Source organism: Bolinopsis microptera, chromosome 5 (genome assembly GCF_026151205.1).
Source record: "Bolinopsis microptera isolate Bmic1 chromosome 5, MBARI_Bmic_1.0, whole genome shotgun sequence".
In the NCBI taxonomy this organism is placed as follows: Eukaryota; Metazoa; Ctenophora; class Tentaculata; order Lobata; family Bolinopsidae; genus Bolinopsis; species Bolinopsis microptera.
This window is the reverse complement of record NC_087076.1, coordinates 10,567,624-10,592,463: the sequence shown is the minus strand read 5'-3', so window position 1 is coordinate 10,592,463 and position 24,840 is coordinate 10,567,624. Positions and strand designations below refer to the sequence as shown.

Sequence of the window (24,840 nt, the reverse complement as noted above, 5' to 3'; positions counted from 1 at the left end):
GAGGACCATAAGGAGGACCAGAAGGAGGACCAGAAGGAGGACCAGAAGGAGGACCAGAAGGAGGACCAGAAGGAGGACCAGAAGGAGGACCAGAAGGAGGACCAGAACCGAGAGGGATTGGGCAAAAACCAGGAGGAGGAGAATCAAAACCAGGAGGAGGACCAGAAGGAGGACCAGAGGAGGACCAGAAGGAGGACCAGAAGGAGGACCAGAAGGAGGACCAGAAGGAGGACCAGAAGGAGGACCAGAAGGAGGACCAGAAGGAGGACCAGAAGGAGGACCAGAAGGAGGACCAGAAGGAGGACCAGAAGGAGGACCAGAAGGAGGACCAGAAGGAGGACCAGAAGGAGGACCAGAAGGAGGACCAGAGGAGGACCAGGAGGAGGACCAGAAGGAGGACCAGAAGGAGGACCAGAAGGAGGACCAGGAGGAGGACCAGAAGGAGAACCAGAAGGAGAACCAGAACCGAGACCACTAGGAAGAGAATCAGTATGAGGAGAACGAGAAGTAGTACTGGAATTTAAATGTTTCAAATGATGGCGTTCCAAACCTTTAAATAAAACATTATGTTTACATATGAGATTGTGTTTAATAGCTCTAAAAAAACACTTGTCTCTGTATTGGGGACATTTAGAACAGTGATAATGTAACAGATGAGTACCATTAGACCGACCGGTCCCACGTGTCAAACAAAGCGAATTATAACATCTTAAAACCGCTTTAGTTTCCTTGATCAAATTTTTATCATTTCTATCTAAAATTTTCCTGAGTAAATTTCTTGGTAATGGTGCAGTAGAAGGACCACCAGTAGAGGGACTAGCACCACCAGTAGAGGGACTAGCACCACCAGTAGTGGGACTAGCACCACCAGTAGAGGGACTAGCACCACCAGTAGTGGGACCTGCACCACCAGTAGAGGGACCACCAGTAGTGGGACCTGCACCACCAGTAGAGGGACCACCAGTAGAGGGACCTGCATCTGCACCACCATCAGGAGTAGAACTAGTTAAGCAATCAAATGAACGGGCTCTACTAACCGGGTTGATATCAAATGAAATTTCTGACGAATCAGAATCAGTTGCATCAAGTTGCCGAGGGGGCGAACAATCTACTTGAGTGTGTGAGTTTTCGTTCATGATTTGGTTTGTATACTTTTGCTGTTATTGCGCTGGGGATACCTCTATACTGAAACAGGTGCTTATATAGGTATCCCCCTGGATCAGGAATCTGTTAATTACACGTGATCACGTCATAGCTTCGCTAACGACCCCCTTAACTCTAATGACCCCCTTAACAAGCTTAGACCCAGAATAGGATTTTAGATACACGTGATCACGTCATAGCTAACGACCCCATTAACTCTAATGACCCCCTTAACAAGCTTAGACCCAGAATAGGATTTTTAAATACACGTGATCACGTCATAGCTTCGCTAACGACCCCCTTAACAAGCTTGGACCCAAAATAGGATTTTAAATTACACGTGATCACGACATAAGTTTGGGCCCAACACGTGATAACACAACATCTCTCCATCTTCCCAGTTACTACAAAAATGTTGTAGATATTATTAATAATAGTATACAGTACAAAATTTTGATAATTAACAACGGCAATTTTTATAGAAATGGATAACAAAAATCAATATAGAATATGTATAATGACCCCATAAGCTGAAAAAAAATCCTGCCTCATCTACCAGGACATCAAAAACTCAGCAGACTGGAGACCTTTGAAGGCACAATTCGGAATTTTCCACTTAATCCTTTAATCCCAATTCCACTTACTCCCAATTGATTCTCAGAATAGTTCCATAATATGTTTTGAAATGTTTCCAAATCATTGCTGACCTTGGCCTTAGAAACCCGGTTTTCTGTAGCTGTGATCAATCAGATAGATAGAGCCTACTTCTCTGCGACTCACCTACTACAATTAGGACATGTTATATTTATAACCGACAATCTGGCTTTAATAGGTCCACCAGGGTGCCAACAAAACTGAACGCTTTCAACAACAGATCACACTTGTATGTACTACCTCTATGCAACTCACCCACACCAATTTGGGCATGTCCCAGCCAACTAAAGCCGAAAATCTGGCTTTGAAATCTCAAATTTGAAATCACCCGAAAATTCCCCTTTTCGGCCCATTTTTCGGCCCATTTTCCCCCCTGAAGGCCCCAAATAACTGGTAACGTACTTCCAGATCAACCAGGGTGCCAACCAAACTCATTGGAGACGTTTTAGGGCGAAATATGGATGTCTCCAAAAAATTCCCATGGATTCCAAAATGTCTCCAATTTTTTACAAAATCTTGTCAAGTCATTTTGAATCTTGGGAACCCGGATTTCTGCAACGGATCACACTTGTACTACCTCTGTGCAACTCACCCACACCAATTTGGGCGTGTCCCAGCCAACTAAAGCCGAAAATCTGGCTTTGAAATCTCAAATTTGAAAACACCCGAAAATGCCCCTTTTCGGCCCATTTTTCGGCCCATTTTCCCCCCTGAAGGCCCCAAATAACTGGTAACGTACTTCCAGATCAACCAGGGTGCCAACCAAACTCATTGGAGACGTTTTAGGGCGAAATATGGATGTCTCCAAAAAATTCCCATGGATTCCAAAATGTCTCCAATTTTTTACAAAATCTTGTCAAGTCATTTTGAATCTTGGGAACCCGGATTTCTGCAACGGATCACACTTGTACTACCTCTATGCAACTCACCCACACCAATTTGGGCGTGTCCCAGCCAACTAAAGCCGAAAATCTGGCTTTGAAATCTCAAATTTGAAAACACCCGAAAATGCCCCTTTTCGGCCCATTTTTCGGCCCATTTTCCCCCCTGAAGGCCCCAAATAACTGGTAACGTACTTCCAGATCAACCAGGGTGCCAACCAAACTCATTGGAGACGTTTTAGGGCGAAATATGGATGTCTCCAAAAAATTCCCATGGATTCCAAAATGTCTCCAATTTTTTACAAAATCTTGTCAAGTCATTTTGAATCTTGGGAACCCGGATTTCTGCAACGGATCACACTTGTACTACCTCTATGCAACTCACCCACACCAATTTGGGCGTGTCCCAGCCAACTAAAGCCGAAAATCTGGCTTTGAAATCTCAAATTTGAAAACACCCGAAAATGCCCCTTTTCGGCCCATTTTTCGGCCCATTTTCCCCCCTGAAGGCCCCAAATAACTGGTAACGTACTTCCAGATCAACCAGGGTGCCAACCAAACTCATTGGAGACGTTTTAGGGCGAAATATGGATGTCTCCAAAAAATTCCCATGGATTCCAAAATGTCTCCAATTTTTTACAAAATCTTGTCAAGTCATTTTGAATCTTGGGAACCCGGATTTCTGCAACGGATCACACTTGTACTACCTCTATGCAACTCACCCACACCAATTTGGGCGTGTCCCAGCCAACTAAAGCCGAAAATCTGGCTTTGAAATCTCAAATTTGAAAACACCCGAAAATGCCCCTTTTCGGCCCATTTTTCGGCCCATTTTCCCCCCTGAAGGCCCCAAATAACTGGTAACGTACTTCCAGATCAACCAGGGTGCCAACCAAACTCATTGGAGACGTTTTAGGGCGAAATATGGATGTCTCCAAAAAATTCCCATGGATTCCAAAATGTCTCCAATTTTTTACAAAATCTTGTCAAGTCATTTTGAATCTTGGGAACCCGGATTTCTGCAACGGATCACACTTGTACTACCTCTATGCAACTCACCCACACCAATTTGGGCGTGTCCCAGCCAACTAAAGCCGAAAATCTGGCTTTGAAATCTCAAATTTGAAAACACCCGAAAATGCCCCTTTTCGGCCCATTTTTCGGCCCATTTTCCCCCCTGAAGGCCCCAAATAACTGGTAACGTACTTCCAGATCAACCAGGGTGCCAACCAAACTCATTGGAGACGTTTTAGGGCGAAATATGGATGTCTCCAAAAAATTCCCATGGATTCCAAAATGTCTCCAATTTTTTACAAAATCTTGTCAAGTCATTTTGAATCTTGGGAACCCGGATTTCTGCAACGGATCACACTTGTACTACCTCTATGCAACTCACCCACACCAATTTGGGCGTGTCCCAGCCAACTAAAGCCGAAAATCTGGCTTTGAAATCTCAAATTTGAAAACACCCGAAAATGCCCCTTTTCGGCCCATTTTTCGGCCCATTTTCCCCCCTGAAGGCCCCAAATAACTGGTAACGTACTTCCAGATCAACCAGGGTGCCAACCAAACTCATTGGAGACGTTTTAGGGCGAAATATGGATGTCTCCAAAAAATTCCCATGGATTCCAAAATGTCTCCAATTTTTTACAAAATCTTGTCAAGTCATTTTGAATCTTGGGAACCCGGATTTCTGCAACGGATCACACTTGTACTACCTCTGTGCAACTCACCCACACCAATTTGGGCGTGTCCCAGCCAACTAAAGCCGAAAATCTGGCTTTGAAATCTCAAATTTGAAAACACCCGAAAATGCCCCTTTTCGGCCCATTTTTCGGCCCATTTTCCCCCCTGAAGGCCCCAAATAACTGGTAACGTACTTCCAGATCAACCAGGGTGCCAACCAAACTCATTGGAGACGTTTTAGGGCGAAATATGGATGTCTCCAAAAAATTCCCATGGATTCCAAAATGTCTCCAATTTTTTACAAAATCTTGTCAAGTCATTTTGAATCTTGGGAACCCGGATTTCTGCAACGGATCACACTTGTACTACCTCTGTGCAACTCACCCACACCAATTTGGGCGTGTCCCAGCCAACTAAAGCCGAAAATCTGGCTTTGAAATCTCAAATTTGAAAACACCCGAAAATGCCCCTTTTCGGCCCATTTTTCGGCCCATTTTCCCCCCTGAAGGCCCCAAATAACTGGTAACGTACTTCCAGATCAACCAGGGTGCCAACCAAACTCATTGGAGACGTTTTAGGGCGAAATATGGATGTCTCCAAAAAATTCCCATGGATTCCAAAATGTCTCCAATTTTTTACAAAATCTTGTCAAGTCATTTTGAATCTTGGGAACCCGGATTTCTGCAACGGATCACACTTGTACTACCTCTGTGCAACTCACCCACACCAATTTGGGCGTGTCCCAGCCAACTAAAGCCGAAAATCTGGCTTTGAAATCTCAAATTTGAAAACACCCGAAAATGCCCCTTTTCGGCCCATTTTTCGGCCCATTTTCCCCCCTGAAGGCCCCAAATAACTGGTAACGTACTTCCAGATCAACCAGGGTGCCAACCAAACTCATTGGAGACGTTTTAGGGCGAAATATGGATGTCTCCAAAAAATTCCCATGGATTCCAAAATGTCTCCAATTTTTTACAAAATCTTGTCAAGTCATTTTGAATCTTGGGAACCCGGATTTCTGCAACGGATCACACTTGTACTACCTCTGTGCAACTCACCCACACCAATTTGGGCGTGTCCCAGCCAACTAAAGCCGAAAATCTGGCTTTGAAATCTCAAATTTGAAAACACCCGAAAATGCCCCTTTTCGGCCCATTTTTCGGCCCATTTTCCCCCCTGAAGGCCCCAAATAACTGGTAACGTACTTCCAGATCAACCAGGGTGCCAACCAAACTCATTGGAGACGTTTTAGGGCGAAATATGGATGTCTCCAAAAAATTCCCATGGATTCCAAAATGTCTCCAATTTTTTACAAAATCTTGTCAAGTCATTTTGAATCTTGGGAACCCGGATTTCTGCAACGGATCACACTTGTACTACCTCTATGCAACTCACCCACACCAATTTGGGCGTGTCCCAGCCAACTAAAGCCGAAAATCTGGCTTTGAAATCTCAAATTTGAAAACACCCGAAAATGCCCCTTTTCGGCCCATTTTTCGGCCCATTTTCCCCCCTGAAGGCCCCAAATAACTGGTAACGTACTTCCAGATCAACCAGGGTGCCAACCAAACTCATTGGAGACGTTTTAGGGCGAAATATGGATGTCTCCAAAAAATTCCCATGGATTCCAAAATGTCTCCAATTTTTTACAAAATCTTGTCAAGTCATTTTGAATCTTGGGAACCCGGATTTCTGCAACGGATCACACTTGTACTACCTCTATGCAACTCACCCACACCAATTTGGGCGTGTCCCAGCCAACTAAAGCCGAAAATCTGGCTTTGAAATCTCAAATTTGAAAACACCCGAAAATGCCCCTTTTCGGCCCATTTTTCGGCCCATTTTCCCCCCTGAAGGCCCCAAATAACTGGTAACGTACTTCCAGATCAACCAGGGTGCCAACCAAACTCATTGGAGACGTTTTAGGGCGAAATATGGATGTCTCCAAAAAATTCCCATGGATTCCAAAATGTCTCCAATTTTTTACAAAATCTTGTCAAGTCATTTTGAATCTTGGGAACCCGGATTTCTGCAACGGATCACACTTGTACTACCTCTATGCAACTCACCCACACCAATTTGGGCGTGTCCCAGCCAACTAAAGCCGAAAATCTGGCTTTGAAATCTCAAATTTGAAAACACCCGAAAATGCCCCTTTTCGGCCCATTTTTCGGCCCATTTTCCCCCCTGAAGGCCCCAAATAACTGGTAACGTACTTCCAGATCAACCAGGGTGCCAACCAAACTCATTGGAGACGTTTTAGGGCGAAATATGGATGTCTCCAAAAAATTCCCATGGATTCCAAAATGTCTCCAATTTTTTACAAAATCTTGTCAAGTCATTTTGAATCTTGGGAACCCGGATTTCTGCAACGGATCACACTTGTACTACCTCTATGCAACTCACCCACACCAATTTGGGCGTGTCCCAGCCAACTAAAGCCGAAAATCTGGCTTTGAAATCTCAAATTTGAAAACACCCGAAAATGCCCCTTTTCGGCCCATTTTTCGGCCCATTTTCCCCCCTGAAGGCCCCAAATAACTGGTAACGTACTTCCAGATCAACCAGGGTGCCAACCAAACTCATTGGAGACGTTTTAGGGCGAAATATGGATGTCTCCAAAAAATTCCCATGGATTCCAAAATGTCTCCAATTTTTTACAAAATCTTTTCAAGTCATTTCGAATGTTGGGAACAAGGCTTTCTGCAACGGATCACACTTGTACTACCTCTATGCAACTCACCCACTTCAATTTAGGCATGTCCCAGCCAACTTAAGCCGAAATTCTGGCTTTTAAATCTTACAATTTGAAAACACCCGACAATGCCGCTTTTCGGCCCATTTTTCGCCCCCCCCCCCCCCCCCCACCTGAAGGCACCGAATAACTGGTAACGTACTTCCAGATCTACCAGGGTGGCAACTGTAAATGTCTTCCCTGGTGTATTAGCACAGTTACAATTTCTTCTTATCTTGGAAATCCGGTTCCCAACTATGTTTTTAGATGAATTTCAGAATTTAAATTTTTGGCATATTTCACCTTCACCATCCTTTTTCACCGGTTCAAAACACTTTCCTGTCATATTAGAACTAATAACTTGTAAGATATATCAGTTGTAGGCTGTTTTTGCCGAAATCTGAAATTTCGAAAATGTCTCCATTTTGAGGAATCATTATATGTGTTTACATCAGGCGCGAATTCCGTTTGACATTGATGCAGGAAACTAAATCACTGTGTGCAGTTGAAAGACGCGCGGGAAATAATATAATATATTTCGAAGCGCAGGCGCGCGCACTATTCGATCGATTTGATCGATCGATACTGCACACACACGAATCACGATAGACCCATAACCCATTTTAAGTTTGATTGATGATAAATTGTTCCACACAAGGCAGTCAAATCAATGAGCATGGTGTTCGCATAGAGGTAATAAATTTAAGTCTAAAACATTCTGACCTTTATTTTGCTTTCTAATTCCTCTTTTTAGCAGCAGGAAGGAGGAACCCGCTTACGACGTCCTATACTGTTGGGATCAGTCAGGCAGCAAGATGACAGACCGAGAGGAGGACGACTCTCCACGGTCTGCCTCAACACGTGACACTTCAGTTCGAGAACAATCTGGCCGGGAAGATCCCTCCCCCGGGAGGGAATCTTCTCTAGATACCATAAGTTTGGGGGACGACCTTGACGTGCCGGCTTTGTTGGAGGATACCAAACAAGACGGGGAACTGACACTGACCAAACGGAAAGTGTGTCGAACTGACGGCCAAACAAGTGCTCATGTTGATTTCCTGGCTGCATTCCCGAGCTCAGAGCGAGACGTTGAGGGAGGTTCTACTGCCGGACCACCATCTCCAAGGGTTCTGAGACAAATGAAGACTATTGCTGTAGTCCCAGAGAGGGGTCAGCTACATCACGACCACTCGGAGGTGAAGACAAATGCTAGTTTACTGAGGGAAACACGCAGCTTCGATACTGGCACTCAAGGTTGGTAACTGTTTGAATTTCATTGGAATCTTTGTTATGATTGTAAATACTTTTAAATTTTAAGTACCCTCAGACGTATTGACCATCAATTTTTGAATTCAGAGTCGCCTGTGAACGTGAGACTGCGCCGACAATCTCAACTAAACACACAGCGCCGCTCGCACGAGAGCCGCTCCTCAGCCACCTCAAGACCAAGCCGCTTCGCTCCAGTCCACCTGCAGAGCACGCCGGAACCTTCAACTGCAACGAGCAGTAACAGTGGGGCTGCTGTAGCTGGGACCAGTGGTATTTCCAGACACATCGCAACCGACTACACGGACACCACTCCTGGAGCTATTCACAAATACTACGATGAGAACGGTCGGTTATCACTTATCATTTGCTGTGTAATTTTAGGCAACATTGTTTGAAAAGATCTTGGTAATTAAGATTGATTTTGATTTCAATACTAAGTAATACCTTATGTATTTAATACACTATGTGTTCAGATTTATAAAGCATTTTCCACACAGGTAAAGAGCAGATATACATGTTTGAGCTACAAGCGAGTGACGGGTCACCGACCACATCAGCTACAACAGCAGACACCATTCCCGCTCCAGGCATACCTCCGCAAGCAACCCCCGAGTTCTGGGCCAACAACCAGGCTGCTTCATATTACTGGCAAGCGGAAGAGGACTGCTTTAACTTCTTGTGTGAGTTAGCTCGTGAGTGAGTGTGAGTTGATCCGTCTGAGAAACATGCGAGGGATCATTTCACAGTTGAGGTGGAGGGATTTACACTCCAAATCCTAATAGTTTTGTCAGAATATCCATATGGTAACGAAATGATAAGTCTCCATCTTCGATCGTTATATCAAACCAATGCCAAAAACTCCGTCGTAAAATACCAGAAAAAAGATCACGATTCAATATGAAACAAATCAGATTAACAAATTAAAATATCTAGCACACTCTTACAAAATTATCCGTACATCTGTAATGTGCCAATCAAAACTTTTCAAAAATTTAATTATTTGTCCGCTATGTATCTTAGGTTGTAAGGTTTCAGTGAAAATTATGAATCAAAGTACGATTAAAATGGTCAATCAATAGATTCAAACGCAACTATTTCTTCACATTATCAAGCGTTTTGCGTAACTACTTGTTCAGGAGAAATTCAAATGTTCCTTAAATATTTGTTGAGGAGTGAGCGAGCGGTGTGATAAAAGTGTTTGTTATCAGCCCTATCCTCGCGAAGCGCTAGCTGAACTTCGGAAAGTTTTGGTTGTACTTCGGAAATTTTCTTCGTTTCCTAGGGATCAAATTGTTAACATTTTCAGTATCTTATTTAAGTCTTGATTTAAGGTCAATTGTTTAGTACTAAAACAAGTGTTGTTGTATTATATATACAACTGATCGCAGAAAAGAAGTCACAATAATAGCATACCCTGGGTTTTAAGTGTATTCCGGAGATAGAAAATGATTCGCTTAGTTCGGAGACGAAGGAAATCTCTGAAACTGGTGATAGCAAGACAGTAAATGTAAAAGTTGGCTATGACATTGATGGTCAGGAAGGAAAATGACACTCTGTAATAAGTTATTTTGAAAGGACCTGGTCTTGAAGGATCTTTCTCTACGAATGGTTTTAAAATATGATAAACTGCCATAGGAAGGAAGGAGATGGTGTATGCAGCTACTGTTAACACCACCGTCACGACACCTTGCCATTTCATTCCCTCCCGCGCTGCTGTTGCTCTCTTTGCCACAGCCAGGATCATCACCGTAGTTACAACGATGACAAAATTCGGAGCAAAATAAAATATCGCCATACCTACTGGCTCCAAGAACCTCCATAACTCCGAGCTAAATCCATACTTGCAGGCATATGATCTGTAATCAAAGGACACATCATCTTTATCAACTAAGAGATAACAGATGGGCCAGTAAAGAGCCAGCAGCCACATCATTCCACATACCTTGTGAGCTTGTCCTGCTGTCCAGGTAAATGATCTTAGGGGAAACTTTAAGATCAGTAACTTACATACCGTCATGCCACAGACAAGAAACATTCCAGCCTGGTAAACGAAGTAATTGCAGTAAGGTCTCAGGTAGCAGAGAACGTCCCCGAATATCCACTTGTTTCTTATCAGTGAGACAGAGCTTGGGAAGGACGAAGTGGTGCAGATTGCCAGATCAAACACCGCTATGTGCTGAATAAAAGCAACTAATACTTCAGGTAGTTTGATCGCTCTGTATTTGATGGAGGCAATGAGAATGATTGTGTCTCCTAAAAAGGACGTGATGATGACTAAGATGTACCATCCTGCCCAGATGTACCGTATTGCATCATCCTTTATAGCCAAATCCTCATTAGTGCTGTTAGATAGGGACATAACAAATAATAAACAGCATCAACTTAAACTTTGAAAGTGGGAAGTGAGGTCAGAATTCAGTAACCTTAGAACCGCACCGTAGGATATCTGGATTAAATTTCATTCCTTTTTGTACGTGAGAACGGCAACTTAAACGATAAATTGAAACTGCAAGATTACGTCCACTGTCCAGGGTCCCCTTTTAACTCTTGTGAATATGTTGTCTATATCATGTCTCTACTAAATATAATACCTCCTTGATTGCTCATTTCCGTAGTTGACAATACGTCCTAGTGAGATACATAATATCATTATATTATAATGATCACCGTTTACCGTATGTGACATGTGACTTCTAATTGACTATTGAGTATGGGAAACATTTTACTGCTTTAAAACGTTTTTGAAATGTTTTAGTTTTATCATTTATATCCCACATATCCGACATGTTAACGAAATGATTAATCTCCATCTCCAATTGTTATCTAAAACAAATGAGAAACAATTGGTTCATAAGAGAACATGCGGAAGATCACGATTGTGTTTGACACAATTAAAAAAAAAGCATTTTTAACAGTAAACACCTTTCAAAGATAATATCTTTGACTCCAAACACAGTTTCTAAGACTTTCGGTATTTGGCCGCCATTTATTGTTAATTTTAAGATTTACAGTTACACTCATAATGATAATGAGAATTAGGAATCAAAGTATTTATAAATCAAGGTAGTTAATCAAATCACTAGATTCAAATACAACTATTTCGGCAGTTTCTCGAAATACCAAGCGTTTTGTGTGACTAATTGTTCTGGAGTAAATCAAATGTTCCTTAAATATTGTCGAGTGAGCTGTTTGAAACATAGGTTCTAGTACTTCTTTGTTAACCCTAGCCATGTTCAGCGGTATTAGTTGACACTTGACCGGCGGAAACCTTCTGCGTTTCCTGGGAAATCAAACTGTTAACATTTCACCGTTTAATTTTAATTTGGTTTAAAAGTTCAATTGATTACTAAAAAAGGTTAAATCGCAAATAATCCGTATGGCAACAGTCACTTTAAAGACTTTTTGTATTTAATGAGAAAGGGTTTTTCTTTGAAATGTAATTTTACAGTTATGCTAAATAAAACCGATTGCAAAAAAAAATTACAATAAAAGCCCACCCTGGATTTTAAAAGTATTCAGGAACCAGGATGTTATCCGCTGTGTCCGAATACGGAGGAAATCTCTGAAACTGTTAACAGTAAGACAGTAAATGTAAAAGTTGGAGATGACATTGATGGTCAGGAAGGAGGCTGCAACTCTGTAATAAGTTATCTTGAACGGACTTGGTTCTGAAGCTTCTTTCTCCACAAATGGCTCCGCAATATGATAGATTGATGTGGGTAAAATGGAGATACTGTAAACGGTTGCTGTTAACACAACAGTCATGGCACCCTGCCACTTCAATCCCTGCCTCCCTTCTTTAGCTACTCTTCTCGCAACCGCAAGAATCATCACCGCTGCGACCAGGACAGTGATTGCTGGAATCATATAGAATATGGCAAAATCTGCTGGCTGCAGGAACTTCCATAACTGAGAGCTAAATTCATACGTGCATGTGTATGATCTGTAATCAAACGATACGTCATCTTTGCCGATTGTGAAGTAGCATAGGGGGGAGGTTAGGGTGAAGATCCAGATCATTCCACATACCTTGTGAGCTTGTCCTGCTGTCCAGGTAAATGATCTTAGGGGGAACTTTAAGATCAGTAACTTACATACCGTCATACCACAGACAAGGAGGCTTCCAGCTTGGTACGCTATACTGCTTATATAAGGTATTATGTAGCAGAGATTAGCCCCAAATACCCACTTGTTTCTTATCAGTGACACAGAGTGCAGAGACAAGGAGGTTATTGAGATCACCAGATCAGTAACTGCTATGTGCTGAATATAAGCAACCAGTACTTATGGTAGTTTGATGGCTTTATATGCGATGGAAGCAATGAGGATTATTGTATCTCCGATAAGTGTTGTTAAAATGACAAAGATAAACCATCCAGCCCAAATGTACCGAACTGCTTCATTCTTTATGGCCAAATCCTCATTAGTGCTGTTATGAGGTATCATAGCAAGACAAAAAACGATATCCGGAAATAAGGTGCAGAGCAGAATAGATAATCGCTGGCATTCCTGTATCTGAAATCTGGCCCAATCTACCTACTCAAAGTACGCCTTTATGAAATCGGAGGAGCCATGTTTAACCTATACTTAATAAATGTAATATGTAGTTAAGTAAAACTTATATAAAACTTATATAAAACTTATAAAAACAGTGCATTTTACTTAGCCTTTTCAATGTTTGTATAGGATGTACACCAACTTACCATAAATGTACATAAAGAAACAATTAAATGTGCTCTTTAGAAATTCCTCCCAAAAGATACTCCGTAGCGTTTCTTGCATCATACTCACCAGTACCCCTTCTGAGAGAGTGGAAGTGATAGTGAGAATGGAAGTGATAGTGAGAATGAAAGTGATAGTGAGAATGAAAGTGAATATGAAAGCAGTGAAAGTGAAGTAAATTATTAATCACTAAGTATAGTAAAACGCCGATTTACCGCGGAGTTTTGGTAAAGGAATCATCCGCGGTAAATCGGGGTTCGCAGTAAATCGGGGTATTGTTTGTTTACATTATCATGTTAAGGCATATTTGGGGGAAGGAGATGGCCCCGGTAAATCGGGGTTCGCGGTAAATGGGGGTTTTAATGTACCATGCACCCCTCACCTAACACTCCCTCTCTCAGGTGGAGGACAAGCGTCAGTACCGCCCTCTGAAAACGTCCTCCCTGCTCTGGAGTGGGATGTTCTGAACCTGTTCCAACAGGCTGCTGACAACAAGGCTAAGACCACCAGCACCCAGACCCCTCGCAAACACTACAATGTCAAGATATTCTGGAAAACGTTCACCATCCATTTTGATAGGTTTGTGACACCGACCATTGTGGCAAAATGCCAGCTACGTGGAAGTCTCATTGTGGCTCCTTGTGAATGAGGGAGTACCAGGTTGGGAGCGATCGTACAAATTGAATAATTCAATTCTCTAGCTTAGTCATTCACGCTTAAATTTATTCTCGAATGATCCGGTGAAAGTGTGAAGATTTCCGCTGACGTATTAGGGTAGACTAAGTGAAGTAAAGTCCCAAAAATGAAATCCCCCCGTCATTCTGTGTCAAAATCATGTTAAATTTCCACAAAATATCAAGACAATTATTATTTAGCTAGCGCCTCGTTTCTCGTGGCGCAAATGTGGCACAACTCAATTTACAGTGTGATCCAGTAGTATCATCTTACTTGTTATATCCATTACTTTTAAGTCTGATATTATAGTCTCAAAGAAGGTGTATTATATATGTGATTGTACTGATTAAATTCTCCATTAGAAGATGCCAGATCTTTGAATTTGTGCCCGGTCCATCGACAGGCGTTCCTCGTGGTTTTTATATAATCGATAGCCTTTGCTGGTTGTATTTGTGTTGCAATGGTTGTATATGATGAAGATTGCATGGTGTTCAACACTCCAACTCAAATCAGAACCACAGCGGACTGTTTCCTTGGGGCGACTCTAATTCTTTGTTTTGTTATTGGGGTCCCAGCCAATCTGGTCTCCTTCAAGTTCTTCATTTCAAAGCCCAAACCCAAAGACCTGCCCACCTGTATCTACATCTTGATAACCGTGACAGATATCATTATCTGTACCCTGACGCTGGTAACTGCTGGATCTTATCTCAGTACCAGATCTCCTCAACTCTTTGGATACTCAGGAGTTTGTGTGCTGTGGGGAGTGTTCATTGCGGTGTTCCCAGCGTTCACCATCTTCACTCTGTCTCTGTTGAGTGTTACCAGGACGTACAATGTCCACTATCCTCTGAAACCCATGAGGAGAGGCGGATGTTTGAGATTCCTTGCTTTCTATTTCATACTGCTGGTTAGTCCTTACTTTTACTACTTTTCTACTATCAGAATACCATGATATTTTTTATTTGTCACCATGACCACTGCTTTGTCTAGTTCCTAAATCATGGTAAATTCCTCTCCAAATAACAACCATTTGTACACAGGTAGTTTTCCAGATTGTTCTGACAGTAGCTGGTGACCAGCACTTCCGTTATCACTCTACCGAGGGTTTCTGTTACGGCACCACCGACATTTACTCCTGGCACCTGGCTGACATGTTTGTCAGAACGGTGGAACTTGGACTTCCCACCCCCATCTCCCTGATCAGCTGTGTGGTATCCAGTGTGGAAGTGATGAGGACAATGAAGAGGGGATCAGCTCGGAGTATTCTGTTGAAACGCCATGCTACAATCACCATCATCTTGATAACAGTAATTTTCCTCGTTCTAAACCTTCCAACGTTCATCATTAACCTCTTGAAGTTGATCTCGCTATTAAATCCAATGTACAGTGACTTATTTACATCGGACTTCATGAAGTTTCACGTGTGGGGCATGACAAGAGTTGTTCTCTACTCAATGAACGCTATGTTGAACCCTATCATATACATTCTACGGATCAGACATTATCGGAACTGGATCGAGAAGAGTTCAAAGGGAATCTCCCGGAGGATATCATCCCTAGGAACAGGCATGGTTAGTTTACGTAACGCATCTCCTGCACGAAGTACTGCAAAACTGAAGAGGGTTCAGTCGCAGAGTACTGTGTTGCAGCAGACTCGAAGTGTGGTGATTGCGAATAGGAATGCGAATGGCATGTTGTCTCCTGAACAGTTAACTAGAAGACGCCGTTCTCAGTCTGTGACTTGTAATATTAGAATGTGCACCTGACACAGACTTGGTTGAGACTTTATTTATTATATATCTGATGGAACTTTCAATCGGAGTTTACTTTCATATTTAAATTTATGATTTTAATTTTGAATTCTAGTCTGACCGTCTTAGTTTGTCTAAGCTTGTTAATGTGGTAGATTAAATTCAATTATTCTCGATAAAATGGTATTTGTTCTCCTATAAAATTAATTCTGTTAGATGGACAATGACTAAGCTAAATCCAAGGCCAGATTCGATATTGCCAGTGAGATCATGCTCTTTGAAATTAAATCGCTTATCAGACAATAAAATCCAACATTTTAAATCTTCGACGGATCCCGTTATTAATTAAGGTTGAATCCAACGCCATGCTTACGTTGTCAAGTTTTAGCGAGGGGATTAATCGCGAATCAGGCCTCATCCGATTGTACTAATGAAGAATATAAACTATAATTGTAATAGTATAACTATAGGTGCTCCTCGACTTTTGATTGGAGTCATTATAGTCTATTTACTTTTACTTGTCAGACCTTTGATAAAGTATAATGCTCCAAAACAGTGAAATCCAATGTAATGAAAATACAAAAATAAGCTAGAATGAGAAGTGAAGTAAACACCATTTCAAAGGACTTTCTTGTCTCGGTCTATTGAGAGTGGCATTGAAGAATTCTGAAATCTTCTGTTCCCTATAAAACATACCCGACTAAATAATAAATACCAATATCAACGATATAATATGGATGATGACGATATGAATATTTATGTTAGTAAGAAGCCATTGTCGCAGGTTACATCTAGAACGGCTGCTGGACGAGGACAAGTACAGCTGGATAGCAGTTCTGAAGATCTGTCTGGCTGTTTTGTGTTCTCTAGTCCTCTTCCTCCTCCTCTACTCTGACATATTTCACGGGATCGAAGTGGCGTGGTTGTGTGTAGTCCTGGCTGGCTGCCAGTTCTGTCTCATCAAGGTAAACAAATGTTCGGGTACAGTGCAGGTACTTCAAACTCTGATTAACATGACCTGATATGAGTTATAATTGTAAAGTACAGATAATTTAACTATCTGTACTCAGAGTGTACAGCCAGACAGTGCCTCCCCGACCCAAGGGTTTAACCACATCACCCCTATCTCCAGACCTATATACTTCCTACTCTCTGCTGGTAAAGATAACCTTAATTTATTCTAACGAAAGTTAGCCCAACTTTATAAATGTGAGTCCAATTTTACCAATAAAGTTACACAAATATTTTGGAAATGATGTCAAAACCATCGTTATCCTAGGAATACTGCTGGGACTGAACGTGGCCAGAAAGAATAACTTGTCCTGTGTAGAAATGTATGGCTGGAAGCTGTGTTCTCCGCGTTCCATTGGTCACGGGTTCGCTGCCGTCAAGAGTGAGTTTACCTTTTGAAACTGATACCTTTCTACATATCACGTGACAAGTTTTAGTTGTATATTGCGCAAGTAGTTTATCTCAAATTTACTGTCCCCAATTAGTAACATAAACTTCACAGCGATGATAATGTTCTTCCGGTGATCTTCCTGTTTGGGCTCTTCCCTCAAGTCAACACTTTCCTTCTCTTCGTTCTAGAACAGATCGACATTCATGTCTTCGGAGGTAACAGGAAGAAAAACTTAACGTTTCACTGTATTATTGTCATGACCCTTTCCGGATATTCTTCAATTTCCAACAAAATTATGCTGGAATATGTATGGTTAAACTTTTAAAATGTTTCAAATTGTCTAGCATCACACGATAAAACACTGTCCATCTCAGGAAACGCCTGTCACTCGGTGTCAGGAGCGGTTGTGTCCCTGACAAGGTCCCTGACTGTTGTGGGGCTAGTCTACGGGTTTTGTTATGCTGCACTTCTGGAGGAGGTCTCCCACACGTTAGTAATATTCTTAGTACTATAGTTATACTATTATATTTATATATAGTATATACTAGTCGTACGTTTCAAGGTACTCACCCCGTCGTTCTCATATTTGTTTCAAAATTTTACATCGGGTGCTTATGCTTTTGCACTTATCTCATGCTGTTCGTATGTGTTACAATGATTAATGTAATCGTATAGAGAGCTCAAGAGGTGGTCAAGACAATAGATCAGTACTAGTTGGTGTTTAGCTGTGCTCACCAACTAGTACTGGAAACGGGTTGCTTTGTAGCCCCCGGTAACTCGTACTCCGTTTTATAGATCTAGATTATAGAGTACATTTTATTTACCACATTGAACATAATAACTTACATACCTAGTGAGAATGTGATTAATTACCTGACCTGTAGATTGTATATTAGATACTACAGTAGTATGTGGTTATTGAACCGCTATAACTACAGTTAAACCCCCATTTACCGCGCCCCGAATTACCGCGTTTTTTTCCTTTCTCCCAAACTCCGCGGTAAATCGGGGTATTACTGTATTATATAATAACTAGAAAACCCGTGGTCAGTGGTCACAGGGAGGAAACTAGTAGTATTCTTTGAAAGAAAGTTTTAATCGCGTCAAAAAATATCCATCCCAACTGAAGATACAGCCTGTTTAAATATAAAACAATTTAAACACAACTTAATTACCACATTTTCTTATCCAATTTGCACGTGGGCGGTCGTACAGACATACAGACATACATACAAAGAGAATCTTTCGAATTATAATAGAGATGTATCACTACTATAATACTAGTAGTAGCGCATACTTAGTACTTACTACTTAGTAGCGTTCTCTCACTTGGTTTTTAATTTTTCAATAGAATGTTGTAGTACGCTTGCTCTTATGTGAGTAAGTTTCAAAAACTGATCATGGCAGCAGATACTCGGACAAAAAATATAGTCAATTAAGTCACTTTATATTGTATGTTTCTGTTGCACTACACAATAGTAAATATTAACACCCTGTATTGACTTATGATTGCTAAACGTTTCTCTGCAGGACAATGTGGTTACCAGTGATGTTGGCTCTGTCTCTGATGTCCAGTTACCACCTTTCCAGAACAAGTGGCAATATTTCCACTCTCTTCAGACTCATCAAGAGAACAGTCATCAAAATGGAAATGAACTATGATGAACACGATAACTTGCCTCTTAAGATGGAGAATATTTTGGTGAGTAGAATGAATCTGTTGCATGTTTTCATGTCAAGGACAAAAGAAAATTGCGATTATTTAGGCCAAAAATCGCGGCGCCGCGACAAGCCAAACTAGTCGAAATCGCGGCGAAAGATAATGTATTTGCAGAGTTAAGTTAGATGTCATATATTCGTTAAACTAGCCAGCGTTAGTCTAGTTAGATTATGGAGCGATAAGCAAAACAATAGTATATTACATAATTATCTCGAATATGCATGTATTATTGCTATAATGTTCAAAAACAACCCCCGACATGGAATAAAAGCTACTGTACCAGCACTGAACAACAAATCACAGCGTTCTATGGCAACTCACTATGAAAACTCGTTTGGAGTGAAAGCGGCACAGCTGTGGAATCTTCTCCCCAAAGAAATTAATTCCATCTCTACTTTGGACCTGTTAAAATCGTCACTGGCTAAATTCCTTAAAGAATTCCCCGACACACCTCCGACTAAAGGATACACCGCTACTAACAACAACTCACTCTTGGAATGGTACTTACAAAAAGACCCCTGTGGAGTGATAGGAGGACGTACTTGATACTGTTGTCCTGAAGCGATCCCAGCCAAACCTACTCAAAGTACTCAAAGTAAAGTAAGTATAAAACAGCATACCTTACGAAACATATTTAAATTGTACGAAAGTTGGTGTTTTTTTAAAACACCATATTTTCGGACTACCTTACTCGGGAATATTAATGGAAAATTAATGACCGGGAAAAATATGGCGGACTTTCCCAAAACCCGCCAAATTATCCCGGTCATGTATTTACCGGTGGCTGACCTTTCAAGTTTTTTTTCAGAGGTCAACAAATTTTCAACCGAAATTTCTGTTTTTTGTTACTTGTTAAAGAGTTAATTTCAATTACGGTTATTGATATTACTCAGTAATAGATAGAAAAACACGGTCATTTAAGGAGGAAATAGTAGTATCTTGAAAGAATTTAATCGCGTCAAAAAATATCCATCAATGAGTAAGCCTGTTTAATATAAACAATGTAACACCCAATTAATTACACATTCTATCCATTGCACGTGGGCGGTCGTACGACTCAGAATACTCAAAGAGAATCTGTTGAATTATATAGAGATGTATCACTACTTACATCTATGTACGCATACTTACTACTTGTAGGTTCTCCACTTGGGTTTTAATTTTGCAATAGATGTTGTATTAGGGCTGCTTTATGTGTAGTAGTTTCAAAAACTGATCATGCAAGCAGATACTCGGACAAATTAGTCAATAAGTGCACTTTTATGTAGTTTCTGTGTGCCTACATATGTAGGAATATAACACCTCTGTTTGATTACAGCATACGTTAAACAAGGATCTGAAACTACTAGGTTCCGTACAGACTCAACTCTGCACCCGTGTCAATATGTTCATTATATGCAAGCCTCTTGATTTATACCTTACGAAACATATTTAAATTGTACGAAAGTTGGTGTTTTTTTAAAACACCATATTTTCGGACTACCAAAATTTAGGTCACCATCATTGTTTTCCCCAAATTATTTTTCAAGTATTTTCCTTAATTATGACTTTATCGATCTACTATCAACTTATCAATATAGTAAGTTATTTAAAATATGATTCATCAAATAATTAATTAATACTATATTGTATTCGATCATGAATTGATTCAAAAATGATTTTGGACACGTTCCATTAAAAATAAGCAATCTCTGTCACTACTTTATTATATTGACCACAGCGGTGAAATTTCGGGGTTAGTAGTAGATAACAAACACTGTCGGTCTCCTATACCCTTGGAGGATTATAAGTTGAGTTGAGGCTAACTTTCAAAGGCGCCGGAGAAATTGTTTACAAGATGGAACAGCTATCGATAAAACGGAGTACGACGGAGACTTGAAGTCCTCTATTCTCGATCAGCGTGCCTTAAGGAATCTCTTAAAATACAAAGCCGAACCGCATGGAGAACGGCACTATGTACATTGCATAGTACAATTGCAAAGCGATGTATAAGACTGCTGATCGATTGGTAACATCCCCGATTTTGATCATAAAGAATGTGCACGTTCGAGAACTTATAATAAACATATTATGGCTAGCAAGAACTACTGTCTTCAACACACTAAACTGCTGTTCACTGAGCAGAACATTATGAATCCGGAGAATCTGCACATGTATCATACAATTAAGTTCTGCCCTAAAAATGAAAAACTTCGTCTGATCCCATTACTGAGATTAGATATGATCCCAACAGAACTTTCTGTACACCTCTACCAAAATTTGGAACGATCTCATCCCTAATAGCAATGTATAGTATAAATAATATAACTGTCGTTTTGGGATTTACGCTGATTGGGCACCCAATTAAGCTGATTGGGTGCCCTGTTAACTGTGTGGGAACTAGGTTCAATTGGGTTCAGTCGTCGGTCACCCTTATAAAGAACGTGATATTTGGCCCTCAGACTTAAAGGAGAGAAAACAAATTAGGTCCTCAGATTTAAAGAAAAATGCGCAGTTTGTCGCGGATCAGAACTGAAAAATCGCGATTTGTCGCGGAGAATGGGGAAAGTAGCGATTCCGCACGTGCCGCGAATTATGACATTAAACATTATGAATCCGGAGAATCTGCACATGTATCATACAATTAAGTTCTGCCCTAAAAATGAAAAACTTCGTCTGATCCCATTACTGAGATTAGATATGATCCCAACAGAACTTTCTGTACACCTCTACCAAAATTTGGAACGATCTCATCCCTAATAGCAATGTATAGTATAAATAATATAACTGTCGTTTTGGGATTTACGCTGATTGGGCACCCAATTAAGCTGATTGGGTGCCCTGTTAACTGTGTGGGAACTAGGTTCAATTGGGTTCAGTCGTCGGTCACCCTTATAAAGAACGTGATATTTGGCCCTCAGACTTAAAGGAGAGAAAACAAATTAGGTCCTCAGATTTAAAGAAAAATGCGCAGTTTGTCGCGGATCAGAACTGAAAAATCGCGATTTGTCGCGGAGAATGGGGAAAATAGCGATTCCGCACGTGCCTCGAATTCCTTTTGACCTTGTTTCATGTGTTACTATTCCAAATTAGGCGATCTTTCAATGACTATACGAAAATAATTAAACTTTACAAGGAAATATGTCGATATTTCAACTTCTAAACCCATAATCCCGCAGTTGAACCGTTACCAGTGTGATTTGATAACGTGTACCATTATCGGTGTTCTGACGTTTGCTGTGTCCGCTTCAACTGCTTTTGTCGCTGTCAAGCCGCATCTTGTTTTGGTAAGATTTCATCTTTTACCAAACTGTCTAGGTTTTTGAAGTTGTTAAAGAATGTCACAATTGGATTAATATTCATTGTAAACAAATTTTAGTTCGATTACAATCAGTGATTAAACATACACATGTATATAATATGTATATTTCATCATATAATATGTTTATATATTATACATGTATAATGTATATTGTATAATAAATTTAGTGGTTTCAACGTTCTTGATTGTAACATGAGACTTGTACTTGGAAAAGCTTATCTCGGTACAGTTTCTGTATATCAATGTCATATTCTCTTTTGACGTTTTGTTGCATTTGTTTCGTTGAATTTCGTCCTGATTGGGTAATTATATTAATACATTATGTCTATAGACAGTTTTTGGGTTTTTCCAAATAGTTTCTGATTATTCTGATTTGCGACAAATGATATTGCACTGTTAGGATAAACGACGTTTCAAAGTAACAACTTCTTATTCATGTCTACATTGTCTGTCATGTCTACATTGTCTATTCACATCTACATGTCTCACATTATGTCTAGTACGCGTTTTTAATCCTAAATTTGTCGTTAATCTGATTGTTAATTGATCGATCTACCATTCGTTTCATTTTTTGAAAAGATCATCACCGAGAAATCAACAACGTTGTTTCTCTGACGAAATCTACCTAGTCATACCGTATGATTATATTATTTGTTACATTTTGCATAGTGAAGTCATGAGATGAGCTGTAATTTGTCGGACTCTGGTACTTTGGAATATGAAATCGAAGATGAGGATTTCCTACAGAAGACAGTCCTTTCTAAATCTAATCTTTTCTCACTTATCTCTCGTGAGTTTCCCAACAAAGATTTTAACGGGTTTTAAGTGTTATTGGTCTCATTACCTTGCTGAAACAAATTGTTTTGCCTGCTTTATGATGGTTGCTTATTTCTCATGACATTGCAAATACCATATCCAATTACTTCTATGTCTTCAGATAAGACGTACCGGTACCTATCAACATCTCAACTTCTCGCTATTCAGACCTCTCCCACATCCCTCGAGCTCCGCACCCTCAGCAAAACCAGCCCCTCCCTCACCCAAACCTTTGAGCGTCCAATCAGCATCTTCTCCTGGCTAGAAAGCAGCTGGATCTCTGGGGAGTTGTGTCTAATTGTACTGCACGAGGATGGTGTGACCTTGTGGTGGATCAGTGAAACTCTCAAACCTACGTCACGTGACGCCTGCTTTTTCCTGGTCTGGAAGGATCTACCGGGGGTTTTGTCAGTGGAAGGGTCCAGAGATGAGTATTTCGTGGAACTGGTTTGCAGTGAGAAGGACACACTTGTCTTAGCATTTCGGGCGGAGGAGGCCCAGACTAAGGGAGGGTCAGTGCTGGTTTTTGGAATCGATAGACTGCAGGATCTTAGTTTCCATATGTCTGTGTCGATTGGTCCTTCTGATGAGCTTTACTGTGCTTCAGTTCACGAGGACCTCCTGTTCATGTTCATCTCGTATCAGCTAACAGTCCACTCTGTTGGGAGGTCTAAAATAGTGTACAAGCTGGATATGAGTGAGCTGACATATCTCTCTGAGCCCTCATTGATTTTAGGAAACTGTTCAACTGTTATTGTGGTTGATAATGCGAATACTTTGCACCGAATCAATTGGACACTTAAAAAGATCAAAGTCGAGAATCCGTGGCTGCATGAACTTTCTGTTATCGAGGAAATGATTCCAGGGTATGTGGAGAAATCCAGGGATGGCCTGGTTAAAGCGTTCCAGCTTCATCAGAACATCAATCAGTTATCTTTCTATCCCTCGCCAGACAACGCAAAGTACATCATTATGACGTCCCATCTTGAAGACATAGAGACAACATATTTCCTTTTTGACTTGGAGTCAAACACCCTCGTTTCCAGGTCCAATTACCAAGGTTCAATATCTCTCTTGAGCTCGTTCCCCTTCCCGTCTGGTGTAACCCCCGAGCATGTTTTCTTTATCGTTCCCGAGCTCAACTTAGATACCTTCCTGGAAAAGGTACTAGTCTTCCGTAGTGCTGAAGTAGCTAGCTCGCTGACTCAGCTAAACAACAAACCCACCGACAGAATATCTCACTCCTCACTTTCCCACGCTCTCACTTACCAGCAGATAGAAAGTGTTAACTTCTGTCTGAACAAAGTGTTGTCCGATCACGGTGGTTTCGAAGAGGTCTTGGAGACTTGCCAAGAATTGGTCGGAATTTGCAAAGATGATTCCAATTTTAGTAAGCAGGTCGCGATTCTTGGCGCGAATTTCATATCCCAAGCAGTTGAAATAGATAATTCCGATACTGCGTTGTCCAAGTATATGTCGCAGTTAAGAAGTGTGCTGTTTAAAGAAGCGAAAGTAGATTATTCGGATTCTTCGAAATCGCTTGGAACTATAAGTGATTCAGGGGTTGGTGAGTCTGCCGAAAGCATCTTGAAAGAAAAATGGACGAAGATGAGCGAGAAGGAAGTAGTTGAGAGTGCTGTTCTACATGGGGATGTAGCTCTCGGAGAATTTTACTTGCTGACTCTCGACAAAACATCCGATACGTTTTTTGAAGATACCGTGAACGAATTCTTAATAGATCTACTGAAGAACAAAGATCTCGTTCGAGCTCGCCAAATCATGGCTAACATGATGATGGAGGGAAACGCTAAACTTAAAGAAATCTGTGTGAAAACGGATGACATGGCCTTGTGTACCTACCTAGTGTCCGAACTTCCTCCCAACCTCTTCACTAAGGAAGAGTTGGAGGGAGAGAGGTTTCTCCAGCAGATGCATCAGTACAACCAGACTGGACATGATATCCTCCCTCTCTCTGGTTCTATTGGCAAGATATCACTTCAGTTGAGTTGGGTGATCGGATGGGAGAGGACAAAACAGGACCTTATCCTTTATGAACAGCAATGTCTCTACGGTTCAAAGAGTGGTG

At 41.0% G+C, this 24,840-nt stretch overlaps 1 protein-coding gene across 1 annotated transcript in view; it reads left to right on the top strand.

Annotated features, from left to right (window-relative positions):
• Window positions 1-7,852: 7,852 nt before the first annotated feature.
• Window positions 7,853-24,840, top strand: part of LOC134815763 (pecanex-like protein 1) — a gene marked incomplete at its 5' end in the record, with an annotated part of 49,097 nt that continues 32,109 nt past the window's right edge. Inside the window, 11 exon segments of the mRNA XM_063824348.1 lie at window positions 7,853-8,352; window positions 8,455-8,712; window positions 8,865-9,059; window positions 13,491-13,668; window positions 16,300-16,480; window positions 16,586-16,673; window positions 16,795-16,891; window positions 17,029-17,132; window positions 17,292-17,406; window positions 18,448-18,619; window positions 21,796-21,903. Of these exon segments, the coding sequence (XP_063680418.1) occupies window positions 7,853-8,352; window positions 8,455-8,712; window positions 8,865-9,059; window positions 13,491-13,668; window positions 16,300-16,480; window positions 16,586-16,673; window positions 16,795-16,891; window positions 17,029-17,132; window positions 17,292-17,406; window positions 18,448-18,619; window positions 21,796-21,903 (1,996 nt within the window).